The sequence below is a fragment of the Manis pentadactyla genome, chromosome 12 (genome assembly GCF_030020395.1).
Source record: "Manis pentadactyla isolate mManPen7 chromosome 12, mManPen7.hap1, whole genome shotgun sequence".
Lineage (NCBI taxonomy): Eukaryota > Metazoa > Chordata > Mammalia > Pholidota > Manidae > Manis > Manis pentadactyla.
In genome coordinates, this window is record NC_080030.1 from 16940949 (window position 1) to 16960806 (window position 19858).

General features: G+C 43.3%; 1 protein-coding gene and 1 pseudogene across 1 annotated transcript; one reads left to right on the plus strand and one right to left on the minus strand.

The window, feature by feature from the left end:
• Positions 1–548: 548 nt before the first annotated feature.
• On the minus strand, positions 549–7775 carry LOC118929205 (olfactory receptor 7G2-like; annotated as a pseudogene).
• Positions 7776–9003: 1228 nt separating this feature from the next.
• LOC130679749 (uncharacterized) lies at positions 9004–19575 on the plus strand. Its single transcript, XM_057489188.1, is given in 6 exon segments — positions 9004–9011; positions 10479–10609; positions 14932–15069; positions 15439–15524; positions 16164–17084; positions 19192–19575. Coding segments are annotated over 6 exon segments (1668 nt in total).
• Positions 19576–19858: the final 283 nt, after the last annotated feature.

Below are 19858 nucleotides of genomic sequence, written 5' to 3' on the forward strand. Positions count from 1 at the left end.
TCAAATATCAGACAATCATTTCAAAATACGAGGAAAATCTAATTAAATCAACTTTATAGTAAGTTAAAATTAGTATAGTGGAGGCTAAAGTAGCCTTGGGAGGGTACGTTTTACAAATGACTACTCTGAGTACTAAATTGGGGTTAGAAAGGCTAGGTGCCTTGCCCCACTGCATGCCTAAATCTGGGACGCAAACGGCATGGTTGTAACTACAGATCAGACAAAAGCTAGTCTCTAGAAATTACCACAGCCTTGCTTCAAAGCTTTCCCTATCCTATCCACCTTCTACAATGCTCCTTGTTTGGGGGGTAATCTACAAAAATGTCAATAAAATTAGAACCCCTGATTCAGCTTTGCTTCAATGGACCCTGAGCAAAGAAACTGAGTTTAGAAAACCAGAGTCATTCTCAAACATCCTGGAGCTGGACAAAAAGTATCATCACATTTCAAGCCCATGTTGAGATGCACGTGGCCATCATGTGATCTGATCATCTTAGAAACACATGGTGGAAAACAGGCATGTTTCTCACTAAAGAATCCTGTCACTTTCACTCATTCAAGAAAAACAAGCCTAAAGCAGGTGACCCCATTAAAGACAGATGTATCCTAGTAATTACTTTCCTTAAGGCCCCCTTCATGTCCCAGTTCTTCAGGCTGTAAATGAAGGGGTTCATCACCTGGGGAACCACAATGTACATCATTGAGGCCACAGCAGCCTTCCTGGAAGAGTCAGTAACTGCAGAGCTAATGTACACCACAAATCCTGTCCCATAGAACAAGGAGACAACTGAGAGGTGAGACCCACAGGTGGAAAAGGCTTTACACTTACCCTACACTGAGGGCATCCTCAAAACGGAAGAGAGAATTTGAGTATAAGAGAAAATGATCCCAGATACAGGAACACCCCCAAATAGGCTGCCTACAGAATATATCAGAAAATTATTGATGAGGGTGTCAGAGCAGGCCAGCTTGAAGACCTGAGCAAGTTCACAGAAGAAGTGGGGGACTTCCCTGTTTGTGCAGAAGGGCAGCCGCAGCACCATCAGACAGTGGAGCAGGACATCCTCGATGCTCCAGAGTAGAGAGAGCAGAATCAGCATAGCACAGAGCCGGGAGGTCAAGATGACTGTGTACCTCAGTGGATGGCAGATGGCCACATGGCGGTCATAGGCCATTGCTGCAAGGAGACAGTTTTCAAAACCAACAAAAATTAGGACAAAACCAATCTGTGCGATGCAGCCAGTGTAGCTAATGTGCTGATTCTGTGCTTGGATGTTCACCAGCATCTTGGGGATGGTGGTTGTGCTTATACATATGTCAGCCAGGGACAGGTTCCAGAGGAAGGAGTACATGGGGTTGTGGAGGTGGGGGTCAGAGCTGATAGCCAGGATGATGAGCAGGTTCCCCAAGACAGTGATCAGGTACATGGACAGGAACAGCCCAAGGAGGAAGGGTTGCAGTTCTGGATTGTCTGTCAATCCCAGGATGAGGAATTCTGAAACATCTGTGTGATTCATATTCTTGATGAATATGACATAAAAGGGACATTGAAAAAAATAGTTCCTGGTCTAACAGCAGCAACATCAACTGGGAACTTGTTAGAAATGAAAATTCTTGGTACTACTGAAGCCTTACTGTGTATAAACTTAGGGGTGAGGACCAAAAATGTATGTTTCAACAAGCCCTCCAGATGAATTTGAAACATGCTAATATTTGAAAATCAGTGCTTAAATAAATAGAAACAGTACCCTCTATGTATATTGTGAACCCAGATGAATATTCAGATCTGTCCCTCTGCTAACTTCTCCCTCCATCACCATCTCTCACACTATTTCTTTCCTGCCTTCCCATTATGGACCCAAAATTTTAGAGATCACCAAATCCATTTTGCACAATGTGCCAAGTGCTGAGACTGATACCAAGAATAAGACATGGCATTTCCTTTAGAAACATCCCATGCCTTCAAACAAACAGAAGGACAAGAATAATCTTACAAAATCTGCATCTATAAAAATGGTCCCCAATATTTGGGCTTTTTCAGAATCACCTGAAGGACTGGTCCCATTACAGATGCATTTTACATGCTGTGATCCCATTTACCCGTGAGGACACTTGGGTCAGATGAGGCTAGGTCACGGACAGGAAGTACCGTCGTGCACAGCAAAGACTGGGTCTCAGTTTAGACAACCTGTCTGCTAAGTTGACTCTCTTCAACAGTCTCTGTTAATGCCCCTGATGACACAGACTCAGCATTCATTATCACACAGGTTTCATGATTTCCTTTAACATTTTTAACATTTTCATTCTGAACAATATCTGAAACTTTTCCATTTCTTGTAAGATATGTCTACCTCTACCCATGAAGTGGCACACAGCAGGTCATGGCATCCGTCCAAGTATACGCTCCGCTCCTGGCAAAGAGAAGAAACGTTGTCCATCAACTTGAAGCTCATAAGATGCCCCAGTTGAAATGGTCCTCATCTGCCTTAGTGGTTCATTCTACAAGAAGCAGAGCACTATGACGGTGAGATTCTCTGTCTCATCCTAAGAGGTGTCTTCCCCTAAGGTGATAGTGTCATATCATTGAGAAAAACAGTTAAATCTGAAAAAGGATGAATTGTACTGGCATATAGGAAAATAAGAACAATCTCTTCGCCCTGAGAAGACCGAGACAAGACATGCAGAAATACATGCCACTTACAAGCTAATCGAGTGACCTACAGGATGGTCTCTGTGAAGCAGTGGTCCTCACTCTCCTGGGGAGCCTGCAGTGGCTGGGACAGCCTTTATCATTTGGGGGATTACTTGAACTCAAACAGTGATTTCAGTCCAGAGCAGCACTTGCTTTGTGAACTGGGAACATTGTCTCTGCAGAGGCCTCGTGTCCTCACTTGTGTAACGGGAACCCTCATCAGACTTTATGGGGATGTTGCAATGATGACGATGAATAGAAACACATCCAGCATGGCAGTCAGCACAGGGCACCCCCATCCTCACATTTCCTGTCATGGTTCTCTTTTTCCTGCCATGAACAGCAGCCCCAGGAATGTTTCACTCATTAAAAAAAGCAATGGGCTCGGGAAGTGGAAGAAAAACAATCACAAAGAACATCCCAACTGTGACAATAGCAAATTTCAGGGAAGAGATTAAAAGCTGAGACTCGAATTGGGAACCTTTATCATGTACAAAGGAATGAAGCTGACATCGGTGATGTCATTATTCATCTGCCAAGAACAGGGGATGAAATACACAGCAATTTAAATGAATTAAATAACAAAAATAATTAGATATTGGAATGAAAACAAATAACAAAAACCTACAGGAGAAAAAACATATGACAGAAATCCTACAGCATGAGAAATTTTAAAAAATATTTCTTGATCCTAAACACATGTAATTATTTTTACTATGAATCATTCTAGTGAAAGAAACTTACAAATACACCAGTGGAGATCTTGGTTCCAGCCAGTAAACATTATCAAATTCACTTATATCAGCATTACTAGGTGTTTTTATTGCAATATTTAATACAAATATATTTGAAGTCCCTGTATCATGTATTTATACAATCCTGATTCCTTTACTTCCACAAGGAACCACAACACTAACTTGATATACAGGATTCCTCTGCACTTTTTTACTATATCTAATATTATGATACCACAAAAAATTGCACTGTTTTGAATTTTAAAACCTTTTTGTGAATATGACCACACCGGATATGTCATTTACAGTTGGCTCTCTCATGTAATTTATTTTTTGATTAATTTGATATTTAGTCCAAGCTGCATTAATATAAAAACAAGACCATAGTCTTTTTTATCATATTTAAATTAAAAAAAAAGAAAAAGGAAAAAAATTGAAATAAAAATACCTCAGGAATTATCTTACTATACAGTTACATCACAATTTATTTCTCCATGTCCCTTTAGGAATTATGCTTACTTCCACTCTCTCTATATATAATTATGAATGCAGATACAGTCCAAAGTCATGCATGAGGAAAGCCATTGTGTTCAAGGTGGTATGGCTTTAGAAGTGGAGGAGGGAAAAGAGGGTAATTCAATAGGGGCACCTTCTGTAGGTATATTATTGTGTTATTTTATATAAAAACTTGAAGGCAATACAATACAATGTCAGCATTCATTCATTCTGTACTGATATGAGTGAGGGGTGTGCATATGCCTTATAAAAATCACAATATCTTTTCTTTGTGTTGCTGATGTAATAAGTTAAAAAAATAAAAGGAAACAAATAAATAACACTGTTTCTGCTCCTTTTACTTAAAATATTTGGTAGTTTTTTAAACAACAGGTAAGACTAGAAAGGGACTAGAAATCCCAGTTTCTTGGGCCACCCTCTTATTCCCCAGATTGGCTATAGGGACAATACAAAAGGTGTTCTACACAATCATGTTATGAAAATCCAGGAAAGAGAATCAAAAGTAAATATAAGGAAAGCATTTCCGTGTCACCACACCAAGAATTGAAGTAAATATGAGAAAATTTAAAAGAAATCCTGCCTGAGATGGGGCAGATTTTGGCTCTGGAGGAAATTCACACTAGAGAATGGGGTTAGGACACCAGGACAATAAAGACCAGGGAGCACTGGTGCCATGGGATATGCAAATCCCATATATGGGATGTCCATTGTGGTGATAGACAGTGACGCCGGAGCTCCATGGCCTACTGGGATCTGATAATTTCAAGCATGAACCCTCCTCACTGCCTCCATGGGAAGGAATTTTGGTAGAACATCAGCCCTTATTTCTAGTGCATTAACTCAGGGACTTGGGTTACCTGGTGGCTTCACTGAGGAGTGATGTGCGATGCATCCCCTGGATGTGGAAGATGGAGGTTTGTCCTCAGGAATGGCAGACACCTTGAGTGAGGCCCCTGGCTCATAATGAAGCAGGAGCATCCCTGGGAGGAGCCTCAGGTGTGTTGGTTGCTGACTCAGTGGGGCTGTTGTGTGAGGTGGTCACAGATGGACTCTGTGTCTCCCTGGGGGCTCAATATCCCAAGTCCTCATTAGCCAAGCTAATTTAGTGTCATTCTTATCCCAGAGCAGTGCAAACCCTTACAGACCAAATCTATAGACAGTAGGAATTCAGGATGGCTGTGTTCCAACTATTTTTTACCCACCTGTGTCTGTTTACCTGGCTTCACTTGCCTTGAATCTATACACATACAATATTCTCTAATTAATTTTGTGTTCTCCTCATAGTTACAAACAAAGGCATCTTTGTTTCTGTAGGGGCCAAGAGCAGGCTGCCCCAAGATGTACTTCTGAGGCTTGCATATTGTCTCAGAGTTGAAAGCAATCAAGGCCCAAAAAACTCAGAAAGAAACTTGACCTCTCCCCTCAATTTAATAAAAATATTTTTCTGGGTATTTTTTATTGAAGTATCATTAATATACAGTATTATACTGTACAACATAGTGATTTGACAGTTATGTACATTATTAAATGGTCACCTGACTAGAGCATAAAAACAATATAGATGGAGCACCTACTCTGGTAGGACAGCCATCCCCATAGGTAACTACATTCTAATGTGAATAAGGGGTGGTAGACAGGAAAGGGTGTGGCTAGGCTGTACCATCCCTCTCTGTGTGCCATCATTTCTGTGTGGCCCAGCAAACACTTGTTTGCTAAATATTTAATCTTTCTTATTCCTGTGCCTGACTCCCTTCTCCTTTGCAATCTCAGACCCGTCCCCTCTTCTCCTTCCTTCAGAATGACAAACAGACCCATGGTCCTTACTGTCTTTGGCATTTGTAGCTATGAACTCCTCCTACACATGAAATTTAACTTTGTTTTTTTCCCCTGTTATTCTGTCTCCTGTCAATTTGACTCTTAAACAAGCAGAAGAACCTTGAGCAATAGAGGAAATTTCTTCCTCCCCACATTTCAGAAAAGGCTCCATGGGGAATCTGAACCATCACAGTTGGCTTGGAGGGAGCGCTTCAAGAAACCCAAGTCCAATTTTAGGTGGGAAGACATACTTTTTTATGGGGGTATAAATATTTATAAATACAGTTAAGGTGTTTTAAGCAATGTTTCCTAGTAAGAGTCACCGGGCACCTTCAAAAATACATTGTCATCTTATATTAAGTTTTCATAAAAAAGTAAAATAACACGTGTATATGTGAAGTCCCCCCTCCCTCCCACTTTATTTTCCACATTCTTGATAATTTTTCTCTTCCCAGAGGGAACCACTACATTGACCTTGATATGCGCTATTTCCCCCTGTGTTTTCAGTATATTTCATGTGAAAGTTCAGGGGGAGGTTCAGCAAACACTACTCCAAATATGGCATCTTTGCATATCAAAAATTTTAACCAAAGGAGGTTCTTAAAATATCAAAAATAAAAAATTCACTCGGACATTCTTCAGCATGTTTTCCCTGAGACAAGTCATGAAACCTTCATGTGAGCCCTCCCGGTCGGCAAAGGCAGCGAGTATCCTCGTGTTCAAAGGCAAAGAGCACAGAGAAGAGCTCCGAGAACGGCGGCCTACTCGGTGCCCCCCTTTCCCTCTGACCTCTCATACTTCCACACGATTTTCCACTCTTCATCAGACCTAGCACACAGATACTCATGTCTAACTGTTTCTTCTGGTCTTCATTACCTGTCAATGCCCCCATGTCACATAAAACATATGTTAAATAAATGTGTATGCTTCTTTCCTAGTAATATTGGTCAGTTTAATTTTCAGACCTGGTCAGGGAACCTAAGAGAGTATAGCAAAACGTTTTCCTCCCTGTCTTGTCAAGGAGTTTCAGTTTTGGCAAGTTCACTATGGATTCAGTGAGAATGAGGAAAAACAATAGAATATTCTTGTGGTAAAAGTGTATTTTACACAGATTTATTCTCCCTGTGATACTCCAAGCACTAGAATTACGTCTGCAATAAACAGTCTGCAGGTCTGTAATCCTCCTTCATCTCTGCCTCCATCCAGAGCACTGGGCAGAGCAATTTATATAGTGACTCAGTCAAAATAGTTTATTGTCTATGGGTGTGGGAGCAATAGCCTGACAGAGGTCCAATTACATCATCAAGTAGTTTAGGTTCAGGTGAGGATCCTGGCCCAGGGAACTTCAATTGTCCCCACACTCCCTTAAGATACTATCCATAATACATCTGTATTCTGTATTTCAGTTCTTTATATGCTGAAAGGTCATTTAAAACTGGTGTTTAATACATTTTGTGATTCATCACTCTTGGTACATTTCACTCTGGGTCATCAAATTTAACTGTGTGATGTAACAATTATGACATAATTTTCTCTATTAATTAGGCATTTTTATGGGCACATATATATTACACATGAATGTATATTCCAATTCATATGCAGGTATGTGCACATATATTTGTTTACATACATGTATATAATATATGCACATTATATAGATACATACATACTCACACATATACATATTTATGTGAGAACAATTTGAAATAAACAATGGAAACAAAATTCATGGCTGGTGATGTGAAAAGCGAAGGGGGGGAATGGAATAGAATATAAAGAATTTATCTTCTTTATGTATTTTGACATTAGGAAGATAATTCAAATGGCAACATGTTAATATTTGTAAATTCTGGATGTTTTGCTCCTATTCTGTACATCTCTGCATCTCTATGTATCTCACATGCCAGTAGGGACAGCAGGAGAGTGCAGGTGTAGCCTGTAGGGTCAGTTTGGTTGTCCACCTTGTTCCCGCGCCTCTTCATCACTAGGAACAGGTAACGAACAGAGACATCTCCCATCAAGTTATCAGGGAGAAAAAAGGAATGCAAACATAAGAAGAAACTGACCAGGCTCCCTATGGTCTTCGGCTAGTAGATAAAGACCTCTCCCTCTCTGCTCCCAAACATGACCAAGGAGACTTCCAACTACCTGAATTACAACACTAAAGGGAAATCATTTAGTGCAGCCCAGATGTTGAGATATAAATATCAAGCTTTGTCAGTGCAAAGTCATTTTCCCTAGGATGTGGCTCAGTTATGCTATATACTGATAGTCACAGAAAACAAACAGCAGACCCCAAATGGAGTTATTTGTTCCCCATGACAGCAAACCCAGACTTAGTTACAGTTTCAACCTGTCCCAAGAACGTGACCTCTTAACAGTTGATCTGATATTTCCTTACCAGCACTAGGGAGGTAATCTGCACAATAAACCCTGCTAGTCCCTTCCCCCAAAAGAGATGACCTAGACTGAAATAATCCATCTTTTTTTTCTTTTCCTAATAACTTCCTTGCCTGCACTCATGCCTATAAAACTTCCCATCTCTCTACCTGCTGGATGGGATGCTGTCAATGAATTGCTTGATAAACCAATTAGGTCTTCAAGTGACCTCAACTGAATTTTGCCTTTTAACATGCCCTGTGTACAAATTCACAGTTTATTTATCACAGAAGTGAAGTGGGATTACGGTAACAGGATGGACTATTTATTAAAAGGTACAGAGCCATAAAAATAAACTTTATTCCTGCCTCACATCAAAGACAAAACTGAATTGCAGATGCAGAATTTTGTAGCCAAGACTACAAATTCTTCAGATTCAAGTAACTAGGGATTTCACAAACAAGGTATTATGAAAAATGTGGACAAAGTCAACTATATCAAAACTAAGCAGTTCTGTTCATTCATAAAACTCTATAAAGGATATGCAAAAGCAAGCCACACAGCTAAAGAATCAGCAATGCATATGGGTAGGAAGAATTAATATTGTCAAAATGACCATCCAGCCCAAAGCAATTTAGAGATTCAGTGCTATCCCTATCAAAATTATAACAGCACTTTCAATGAACCAGAACAAAGAGTTCTAAAATTCATATGGGACCAAAAAGAGCCAAATAGCCAAAGCAATCCTGAGAAAGAAGAACAAAGCTGGGGGGATTATACTCCCTAAATTCAAGCTATATGACAAAGCAACAGTAATTAAAACAGTATGGTACTGACACAAGAATAGACCCATCTGAGTGAGCCAACATGGCAGCGTGAGTAGGACAAGTGGGAATTTCCTCCCAAGAACATATACATTTTTGAAAATACAACAAATACAACTAATCCTAAGAGAGAGACCAGAAGACACAGGACAACAGCCAGACTACATCCACACGTGCAAGAACCCAGCGCCTGGTGAAAGGGGTAAGATACAAACCCCGGCCTGGCGGGACACGAGCACACCTCCCCCCAGCTCCCGGCAGGAGGGAGAGGGAGCCCAGGACTGCTAAACACCCAGCCCCAGACACCCGCACCAGAGCGCAGACACAGTGCATGTGTGGAGGGCTGGAAACTAGGGAAATAGGGCAGCAAGACCTCTGAGCAGGTTCCTAAGCTGATACCCCTGTGACAAAGAAAAGCGAGTGCTTTTTGAAAGTCTTAAAGGGACAGGGACTTAACAGCTAGATGGAAACAACACAGGTCACAGCCCAGTGGCTGGAAATTACAGGGAAAATCAGGCGCACTAACCCCCTGGGCAACAGCTCTGAGACCCCTCACGGAGGTAAACAGCCAAACAGCCCCCCCTTCCATTACTCCTCTGGGCACTGCCAAAGCAGAGAAACAGCCTAAGGCAAATCACGCCCACAGAAAGGGAAATTCCTCCGCTCTGGCCGGGCAAGACACAAAGACCCATCTACACGCAATTACCCAACACAAGCCACTAGGGGTCGCAGTTGTCCCAGTAAAGAAAGGCCAGTAGCAAGTGAAAAGTTTGGCCCTCCCAGCTGACAGTCAATAGCACCTGTCAACATGAAAAGGCAAAAAAATATGATCCAGACAAGACTAACCCAGACAGCTTCGGCATCTGCTACATCTTCCCCTGAGAAGGAACCTGGGGAGATAGATTTAACCAGTCTTCCTGAAAAAGAATTCAAAACAAAAGTCATAACCATGCTGATGGACTTGCAGAGAAATATGCAAGAACTAAGGAAGGAGAATACAGAAATAAAACAATCTCTGGAAGCGCCTCAAAACAGAATGGACGAGATGCAAAATACCATTAATGGACTAGAAAACAGAGAACAGGAACGCAGAGAAGCTGATGCAGAGAGAGATGAAAGGATCTCCAGGAATGAAAGAATTTTAAGAGAGCTGAGTGACCAACGAAACGGAACAATATACGCATTATAGGGTGTTGGGAGCAGACCTGTGTGTCTTTAGGCAGGCTTGGTTATGAAAGCCCCACCCTTAAAACCTCCCTCCCAAGGGCCCCCACCCACAAGATGGCGAACTCCCTGCTTCTCTTCCGGGTCCTCTGCTCCCACCGGCGCCAGCCAAGGCTCAATCACCCCTCTGCACCTTCCCGCCGGCGCCACCTAAGGCCCAATCACCTCTGACCCACACCTTCCTCGCTACCTGTATAAATTGAGCCTGCAAACAATAAACTGTGTCAGCTTTATCAGACATCCTGTCTTGCTGTCCATTCTTTGTGTCCCTTGCCCCTTCATTCTCTCCTCCAGGTCATCGACCCCCGTTGATAGTCCCGCGGGGTCGGGACAACTGGCGCCCAACGTGGGGCCTGACAGACCAGAGAAGCGAGAACGTCTCCCCCAGGAGGGTGGGCCCAGGCGAGAACGTCGCCCCCAGGAGGGTGGGCCGGGCCCACCCCACCCATGAAAGGAGGTGTCTGCAGCTAGACCCTCGCCAGAGTCGCCACGTTCTGAACCCGGCGTGAGACAGACTCGTGTGTACTCAATCGGTGACGCATTTAGGAAGGTAAGTCATGGGGCAAGCATTCTTGCAGGAAGATTTGTTCATAGCTGGACTCAGAGTCCCTCAGGACACGAGGAACAAGGGTTAAGAAAAAAGATTTGAAACGTTTTTTAGTCTTTATTGAAGATGTGTGTCCCTGGTTCCCTCAAGAAAGAACCATTGGTGAAAAGAAATGGCAATGGGTAGCAGACAGCTTTACGTGTCGGGTTTAAAAAGGCTGTTAGCTGCTAGAGGTATAAAAGTAGGGAAACCCCAATTAGAAAGATTTTTAGATTTTATTGAGAAAGTGTGCCCTTAGTTCCCAGAAGAAGGGACAGTAGACATAGAATTGTGGAATTAGGTAGGAAAGGGACTTCAATCTTATTATTCTACCCATAGTCCAAAAAAAGTTCCGGTGGACACATTTGGCCTGTGGACCTTAATTAGAGACTCTTACATGACTTAAGGCAAATTAATGCGGTTCTTAAACCTATGAGACCTTTACAACAAGGCCTCCCTTTTCCGGCTATGATTCCAAAAGACTGGAATATGGCTATCATTGATCTTAAAGATTGCTCTTTTACCTTGATCCCCATTCAAAGCAGTCCTCTTAGGCCTGCGTTACTTTCTCCTGTGTAATGTAAATAGAACCTGTAATTAAGCTGAACCCTCAGATCAACATGTAAATAGCTCTATTCTATTAACTGCTTTCCTTAGAGGCAGTCATCCTGAAGCTAAGCATTTCCTCCTCAGCAGCCCCAGGGAAGCCAAACAAGCGTGTGACTCAGATCAGCGCTCTAGTAGTGAAAAGTCACACAGTCCCTGCATTTATCAGACAGGCAGGGGCCTCTTGAGGAATGACTAAAGCTCGGGCAGAAAAAACTAGGAAAACTGAGAGCAGTTCGATCCCTAAACTCTAAAAAGAAGTATCTTATCTTCTGCACACAAACCTGGCCCCAGTACAAACTCTCTGATTAGAGAGGCTTGGCCCCTAAAAGAAGTATGCAACATAATGTTATGCAGCTAAATATATTTTGCCCCAAGGGAAGAAAATAGTCAAAAGTTCCATGAACTACTACAATATGGAGCTAGTTTTCTAAATTCTCTTAGTGAACATCTATTCTACTTATTAAGTTCATCACTATCTTTGAGAATTGAGAAGTCTTAAACTAAACTTCCTGAGATAGAAGAAATTTCTCTTCTGCAATACAGCCTGGCTTTAAATGACTGGAGCTAGAGTTGTACTTGCATTTCATTTCCAGCCCCCTGGACCATACACACAGTCCCTATCAGTCCAGAGCCTTCATCGGCCCTGTTAGTCTGGGGCCATCTAAACCTTAACCCAGTTATGTAAACTGCTTGCCCCTTAGAGTGTATTCTTGAAAACTGAAGTACTTTTAATCAAATAAACTAAGAAGAAAGAAGGCAATTGAATATTAGAAACTCAAATCTTTATGTCAGTTTGTCTGTGTATGTTTTTATATGAAAAGTGTTGCTAACTGTAGTCATTATGTCTTGGTCTGTATGTTTGTGTGTCTAAGTGTGTAAATAAAAAATGTTTTCTACCTCCGGATGGTATTAATAAAATTGATTTAAAAACAAGCGCTTGTGAAAATTGGGCATTCTAAAACTTCCAGAAAATCTAATAAAAAAATATTATGCATTAATGCTAATTTAAGCTTAACTGATACGGACATGTCCTTATAGTTATTAACTGCCAAAGTTTACTTAAAGTCATTTAAGTTGATGTTACCTGTTAAATATTTCAAGAAGATGCTTAAAGAAAAGCTTGACTTTGATGTTTAGTAAAAGTTTTATAAGTAATCTGGCATGTTGCTAAAAATAAGTAAACAAGTGTAGCAAATAAACTTTTTAATAATATTACTGTATTAATGTATAAATGTATATATCTGCAAACAGCTTGAGAATTTTTGTGGTAACCGAAATTCTTAAAGTTTGCTAAGCTATATAGACATATTTTGTACTTAATGAGAAATTGTGCTATAAGGCACATTTCCAAAAATGATAAAATATGTTCATAAATGTATCAATCTGAAGAATGTTGGTGTAACAGTTTACAGTGGCCTATTTTTCAGTGTTCACCGAAAGTTAAAGTATCAAATAGTTTTAAGTTCTAATGAAAACTACTTGATATAATAAGGAAAATATTTTAGTATGTTAAGATGTGTTTTAATAAGAGAAAGTATAAAGAATGGAAATTCGTTTTGTTGAGAGTAAAAGAAGGTTAATTGTTCTAAAGTACAGCTATTTATTTAAAGGGAGACAGAGAGAGCAGTGTGGTGCAGCAGCATGGTGCCTTTTGTTGCAGCAGATCTGCTCAGCCTGTTGCTTTGGGGGAGGGTCAAGATGTTTAGAGATAAGGCGGGATAAACCCAGTCAAGCCCCAGGCAAGCCCAGGCATAATTCTCCCTGGCTTATGTGTTGGGACCATAGGGCAAATGAAGAATAAATTACTGTATCCTTACAGATATAATCGTGCTATGTGAAATTAAAGCAAGTGACTCTTAATATCGAGAACACAGCAAAATTGGAGTTTTGTTTTCAGTTGGAAAGACAAAGTATTCTTTAACTGTTATTCTGCTCTTAATATTGAAAGATTGCAAAGGGTTCTCTAATTGTTTTATTAAAACAGTTTCTTATGCTTAAAGTCTTAATGAATTGTCTGAGTATTTAAGAAAATAAGATCTTAATATTAAAAAGACTAAGCTAAGTGTTAACAACTATGTAACCTTCTGCATTTGCTTTTAAACTTTCTTATTATTGTAGAATCTTTCACTAAGAATCAACTTTATTAAAGATAGAAAGTTAGCATAAGTATAGCCATCTTAAAAGCTTAGACACCATTTTCTAACCTAGAAGGAAGAAAATAGGAAAATATTAGAACCTTGAAAAACAAGTTAGTCAGCCAGTGTTGATTGCAGTGACTTTTAGTTAGCTAACTTCAATCAGTTAATCATACATACCAAGCTTATCTTACTAAGAACCACCCTAACATTCCAAGGGTGATCTTATCTCGCCAGACCCCCAGGATGTGGCGTCAGCCGAAATGTATGTGTTTTTGGAAAAACAATGTGATGTGCTTGTGGAAAAATACTGCCCTTTTTGAAAATGCTATAAAAACCTCTGACTCTAAGTGCTCGGGGTCCTTGTTGAGACCCACTGCGTCGGGCTGACACTTGGACCCCAGCTAGCTGGTCTCTGAGTAAATTCCTCTTGCTTGTTGCATCAAGAGACGCCTTCTGTGAGTGATTTGGGGCGGTGCTCTCCTCTGGGAGAATCCAACATTTGGGGGCTCATCCGGGATTGTGCGCTCGCCCAGTTTCACTCCTGAAAGTCGCCCTTGGAGGGAGAGGTAAGATTAAGTGGCGTCTTGAGTTGTCTGTGTTCTGTTTTCTGTTTCTTGGTAAGACCGGTCAGAATTCTGAAAAGGGGTACCCTTGTCTGGCAGTCGTCCCGATCCCATAAAGGGATCGAGACTGCGGTCGGTAGACGTACTTGGAGAACCGCAGGCTGCAACCCTGGGGGATGCCTCAGGGAGATTGGAGGGCCAGGGACGCCTGGTGGCCTCTCATCTGTTTTTCCAGCAAAGTGAATCTGATGAGATAAGGTTGATATTCGGGCGCCAAGAGTATCAGCCCACTGATTCTTTTCAGTTTTTGGTCAGAAATCTGAAGAAAACTAAGTGCGGCCGCTGTGTGTCTAATCTCTGTGTGTCTCTGTTTTTTGTGTTCTGTACGTGTCTAATAATTGTTATACTGACCATGGGACAGACGGTAACGACTCCACTCAGTCTGACGTTAGATCACTGGACAGAAGTGAGAGCGAGGGCACACAATTTGTCAGTAGAAGTTAAGAAGGGGCTATGGCAGACTTTCTGTACCTCCGAGTGGCCCACTCTTAATGTAGGGTGGCCCCCGGAGGGGACTTTTGACCTCTCCACTTTACTTGCAGTAAAAGCTGTTGTTTTTCAGAGTTCGTCTCAAGGACATCCGGATCAGCAACCCTATATTGTGGTCTGGCAGGAGTTAGTGGAAAATCCACCACCCTGGGTAAAGCCCTGGGTGCAAAAGAAAATGAGCTCTTGAGTCTTAGTGGCCCAGGCTCAACCTCAGAGCAAGGAAAAAGAAACTACCAAAATTCACCCTGACACTCAAGATTTACTCATGGTTGATGATCCCCCTCCCTACCCTCCTGCCCCAGCCCCGGCGCCGCCAGCCCCGGTGCCTCCAGCCCCGGCGCCCCCACTGCCTCTAGCTTCAGGCACTGGGGCAATGGGACCGCCTCCGGGACCAGCCCAGGGAACTCGACGCCACCGAGGTGCCGCAGTGGACCCGCCGGGTATTTTTCCCCTCCGATCTTATGGGGCCCCCATCCTAGGAGAGGAAGGGGACCCGCCTTTCCAACCTCTGCAATATTGGCCATTCTCTTCTGCTGATTTATACAACTGGAAAGCTAATCACCCTCCTTTTTCAGAAGAACCGCAGAAACTAACTGGACTGATAGAGTCCCTAATGTTTTCTCACCAGCCCACTTGGGATGACTGTCAGCAGCTTTTACAGGTGCTCTTCACCACGGAAGAAAGAGAAAGGATCCTCCTGGAAGCACGAAAGAACGTGCCTGGAGCTGACTGACGACCATCACAACTCCCTCATGATATAGAGAGGGGGTTCCCACTGACCAGACCCAACTGGGACTTTAATTCCCTAGAAGGTAGGGAGCGACTAACCATCAATCACCAGGCTCTGGTGGCGGGTCTTCGCGGGGCCGCGAGGTGCCCCACCAATTTGGCCAAGGTAAGAGAGGTCAGTCAGGGAGCTGCTGAGGCGCCTGTAGTGTTCTTAGAACGCCTGACGGAAGCCTTCAGGCGGTATACTCCCTTTGACCCCACTTCCGAGGAGCACAGCGCCTCAGTGGCTCTTGCTTTTATTGGGCAATCAGCACCCGATATTAGAAAGAAGCTTCACAGATTGGAAGGCTTACAAGATTTGTCGCTGAGAGATTTAGTGAAAGAAGCTGAGAAAGTTTATCATAAGAGAGAGACTGAGGAAGAAAAAGAATTGAGGAAGGAGAAGGAAAGAGAAAGTAAAGAGGAAGAAAGGGATAGGAAACATGAGAAAAATTTAACAAGGATCTTGGCTGCAGTGGTAGAAGGTAAGGGACGCCCGCCCTCTAGCGGCAGAACTAGTAAGGCAGGGCACCTGGGCAACCGGCCTCCTTTGGATAAAGATCAATGTGCATATTGCAAGGAAAAAGGGCACTGGGTAAAAGAATGCCCTAAAAAGCCACTAAAAAAGCCTCCGAAGAAGGTGTTGTCCCTGCTGGAAGACGAGGATTAGAAAAGACGGGGCTCGGAGCCCCTCCCCGAGCCCAGGGTAACTCTGAGAGTGGAGGGGCAACCCGTTGAGTTCCTGGTAGACACCGGTGCTCAACATTCTGTATTGACTCAGGCAAAGGGCCCCCTCTCTGATAAAAAATCTTGGGTGATCGGGGCTACGGGCCAGAAACAATATGTGTAGACTACCCGGAGAACAGTAGATTTAAGAGTAGGACGAGTAAACCACTCGTTCCTTGTCATACCGGAATGCCCCACACCCCTGTTAGGAAGAGACATCTTAACCAAAGTGGGGGCCCAAATATCCTTTCAAGCTAGAGAACCTCTGGTGACCAATCAAGAGAATAAACCTTTGAGCTTAAGCGTCCTGACTATAAGATTAGAGGATGAATACCATCTTTTTAAAGGACCGGAGCCCTCCAAAATTAGTCAGGAGTGGTTTGACGGGTTCCCAGGAGCCTGGGCGGAAACGGCCGGCATGGGGCTCGCCAAGAACCAGCCCCCTGTAGTTATAGAACTAAAAGCTTCAGCCTTACCAGTAACTGTGAGACAATATCCAATGAGTAAAGAAGCCAAGGACGGAATTAGGCCACATATCCAGAAGCTTATGGAACAGGGGATATTAGTAAAATGTCAATCCCCATGGAACACCCCCTTGCTGCCTGCAAAAAAGGCAGGAACGGGAGACTACCGACCAGTACAAGATTTAAGAGAAGTTAACAAAAAGACACAGGACATTCACCCCACCGTGCCAAATCCTTATAACCTACTAAGCTCCCTGGCCCCGGAAAACACCTGGTATTCAGTTTTAGATTTAAAAGCTGCTTTCTTTTGTCTGCGCTTGCACCAGAGCAGCCAACCGCTGTTTGCCTTTGAATGGAAAGATCCCTCCACAGGAACTACTGGACAATTGACCTGGACTCATTTGCCACAAGGATTTAAGAACTCGCCCACCCTCTTCGACGAGGCTCTACATCAAGACTTGGCTTTCTACCGAGCTTCTAACCCACAGGTAACTTTGTTACAATATGTTGATGACTTATTTGAGATATTCCCTGAGAAATGGGAAAAAGTGGCTTACTGAAGCCCGAAAGCAGACTGTGACGCAGATTCTGGTTCCCACTACTACACGCCATGTTCGCGAGTTTCTGGGGACAGCAGAGTTTTGTAGACTGTGGATACCCGGATATGCTTCTTTGGCTGCCCCTCTGTATCCCCTTACTAAAGGAGCAGCCCCGTTTGTTTGGGGATCTGAACAACAACAGGCCTTTGATGATATCAAAAAGGCCCTCCTCTCGGCACCCGCTCTGGCATTGCCAGACATAACTAAGCCATTTATCCTTTCCGTGGATGAACGGAGTGGAGTAGCTCGAGGAGTATTGACCCAACAATGGGGACCTTGGAAGAGACCTGTCGCCTATTTGTCTAAAAAATTAGACCCCGTGAGTAGCGGATGGCCCACTTGTTTGAGAGTAGTGGCAGCTGTGGCCCTCTTAGTTAAAGATTCTGACAAGCTAACGCTGGGACAAAAACTCACTGTGGTTGCTCCTCATGCGCTGGAAAGCGTAATTCGACAACCACCCGAAAGATAGATGTCAAATGCCAGAATGACTCACTATCAAACCTTACTCCTGAATCGTGATTGTGTAGAATTTGCCCCGCCTGCCATCCTAAACCCGGCTACTCTGCTCCCCGATGTGGGAAAAGAAGTGCTTCATACCTGCCAGGAAATCCTGGCTGAGGAGACGGGGACCCATCGGGACTTACGAGATCAGCCCTTAGAAGGACCGGGACTCCTGACCTGGTACACAGACGGGAGCAGTTACATCATGGGAGGTAAGAGGATGGCAGGAGCTGCAGTAGTAGATGATGACCGAATTGTGTGGGCCAGCGGGCTCCCAACGGGCACTTCTGTGCAGCGAGCAGAGCTCGTCGCCCTGACTCAGGCTTTAAAGATGGCAGAAGGTAAGAGACTTAACGTCTATACTGACAGCCGTTACGCTTTTGCCATTGCTCATATACACGGGGCTATATATAGACAGAGAGGGCTGCTGACTTCTGCCGAGAAAGATGTTAAGAATAAACAAGAAATCTTAGATCTGCTAGAAGCCATCCATAGACCTAGAGAAGTAGCAATAATACATTGTCCTGGGCTTCAAAAAAGTGACTCTCCAATAGCTCAAGGAAACAGAAGGGCGGACCAAGCCGCAAAACAAGCAGCCCAGGGAACGAACATCTTACCCCTCCAGGTGTACCCGGAAGCCACATGTAGTAAGAACTTTCAGTATACCCCCGAGGATCTTGCTCGGATGGACAAGTTGGGGATCCAAAAATCCCCACCCCTTGGAATGTATAAGTCAGAAGATGGGAAAATTATCCTGCCCCAGAAAAAGGCAGGAGAATACTTAAGGCAATTACATCAGTTAACACATTTGGGGGCCAATAATCTAAAAACCCTGGTTCGAGATTCCCCTTATCATGTCATCGGTTTGGGAAAATTGGCAGACGAGGTTGTAAGAAATTGTGTTCCTTGCCAATTAGTAAATGTAAACAAACATCAAGTAATATGCGGAAAGAGGCTTCGAAGAGATCGGCCAGGAGCCTACTGAGAAGTTGACTTCACTGAAATTAAGCCTGCTAAGTATGGATATAAATACCTCCTAGTTTTCCTAGACACCTTTTCAGGATGGGCAGAGGCATTCCCCACCAAAACTGAGACAGCTCAGATGGTGTCCAAGAAGATCCTTGAAGAAATATTTCCCAGGTTCGGGATCCCAAAGGTAATCGGCTCTGACAACGGTCCTGCCTTTGTTGCCCAGGTAAGTCAGGGATTGGCCAAGATCCTGGGGACAGATTGGAAATTGCACTGTGCATATAGACCCCAGAGCTCAGTACAGGTAGAAAAGATGAATAGAACTCTAAAAAAGACCCTGACTAAATTATCCATAGAGACTGGTTTATGTGATTAGTTAGTCCTCCTTCCTTTCACCTTATTTCCAGTCAGAAACACCCCCAGCCGTTTTAAACTAACACCTTTTGAAATAATGTTTAGAGCTCCAGCTCCGCTAAATGCAGCTCACCTCCATACATCCTCTGAATGTGTGACTAATAAGTTTCTGCTTGAAAAGTTGCGGGCTCTAGAAGCTGTGCAGAAAGAAGTGTGGGCCTCTATCCGAGAAGTCTATCAGCCAGAGGACATCTCACTACCTGATCAGTTCCAAGTGGGAGACTCTGTCTACGTGAAACGACACCGAATGGGAAATCTTGAGCCCCGGTGGAAAGGACCTTTCATCTTCCTTTTGACTACTCCCACAGCTGTGAAAGTGGATGGCATCTCCTCCTGGGTCCACGCTTCACATCTGAAGAGAGCGCCTCAACCAGGCCCGGATTGGCGAGTAATTCGAACTGATAACTTTCTTAAACTTTGCTTGTGTAAGAATGATTGTGTCACTGATAATTCTGATAGCCCAGTTACTCCCCACTCTTCAGGACCCCAACCCCCACGAACCTAGACTACTGACATGGCAGGTCTGTTCCCAAACAGGGGAGACAGTGTGGTCCGTTTCTAAGGTTGCTCCTCTTAAAATCTGGTGGCCGTCCCTGCACCCTGATGTTTGTGCCTTAGTCGCTGGAATAGGAGACTGGGATATACCCGAGCTTAGTTGGATGCAGGCAAACAGGGTCAGGCCCACGACTTCGGCGTATTACGTCAGAGAAAAACAAGCCCAGAGCCAGAGTGGCTTATGAAGCTTTGAGTGCAGAAATCCGGCCACACGCCAGCAGATAAAGACCACT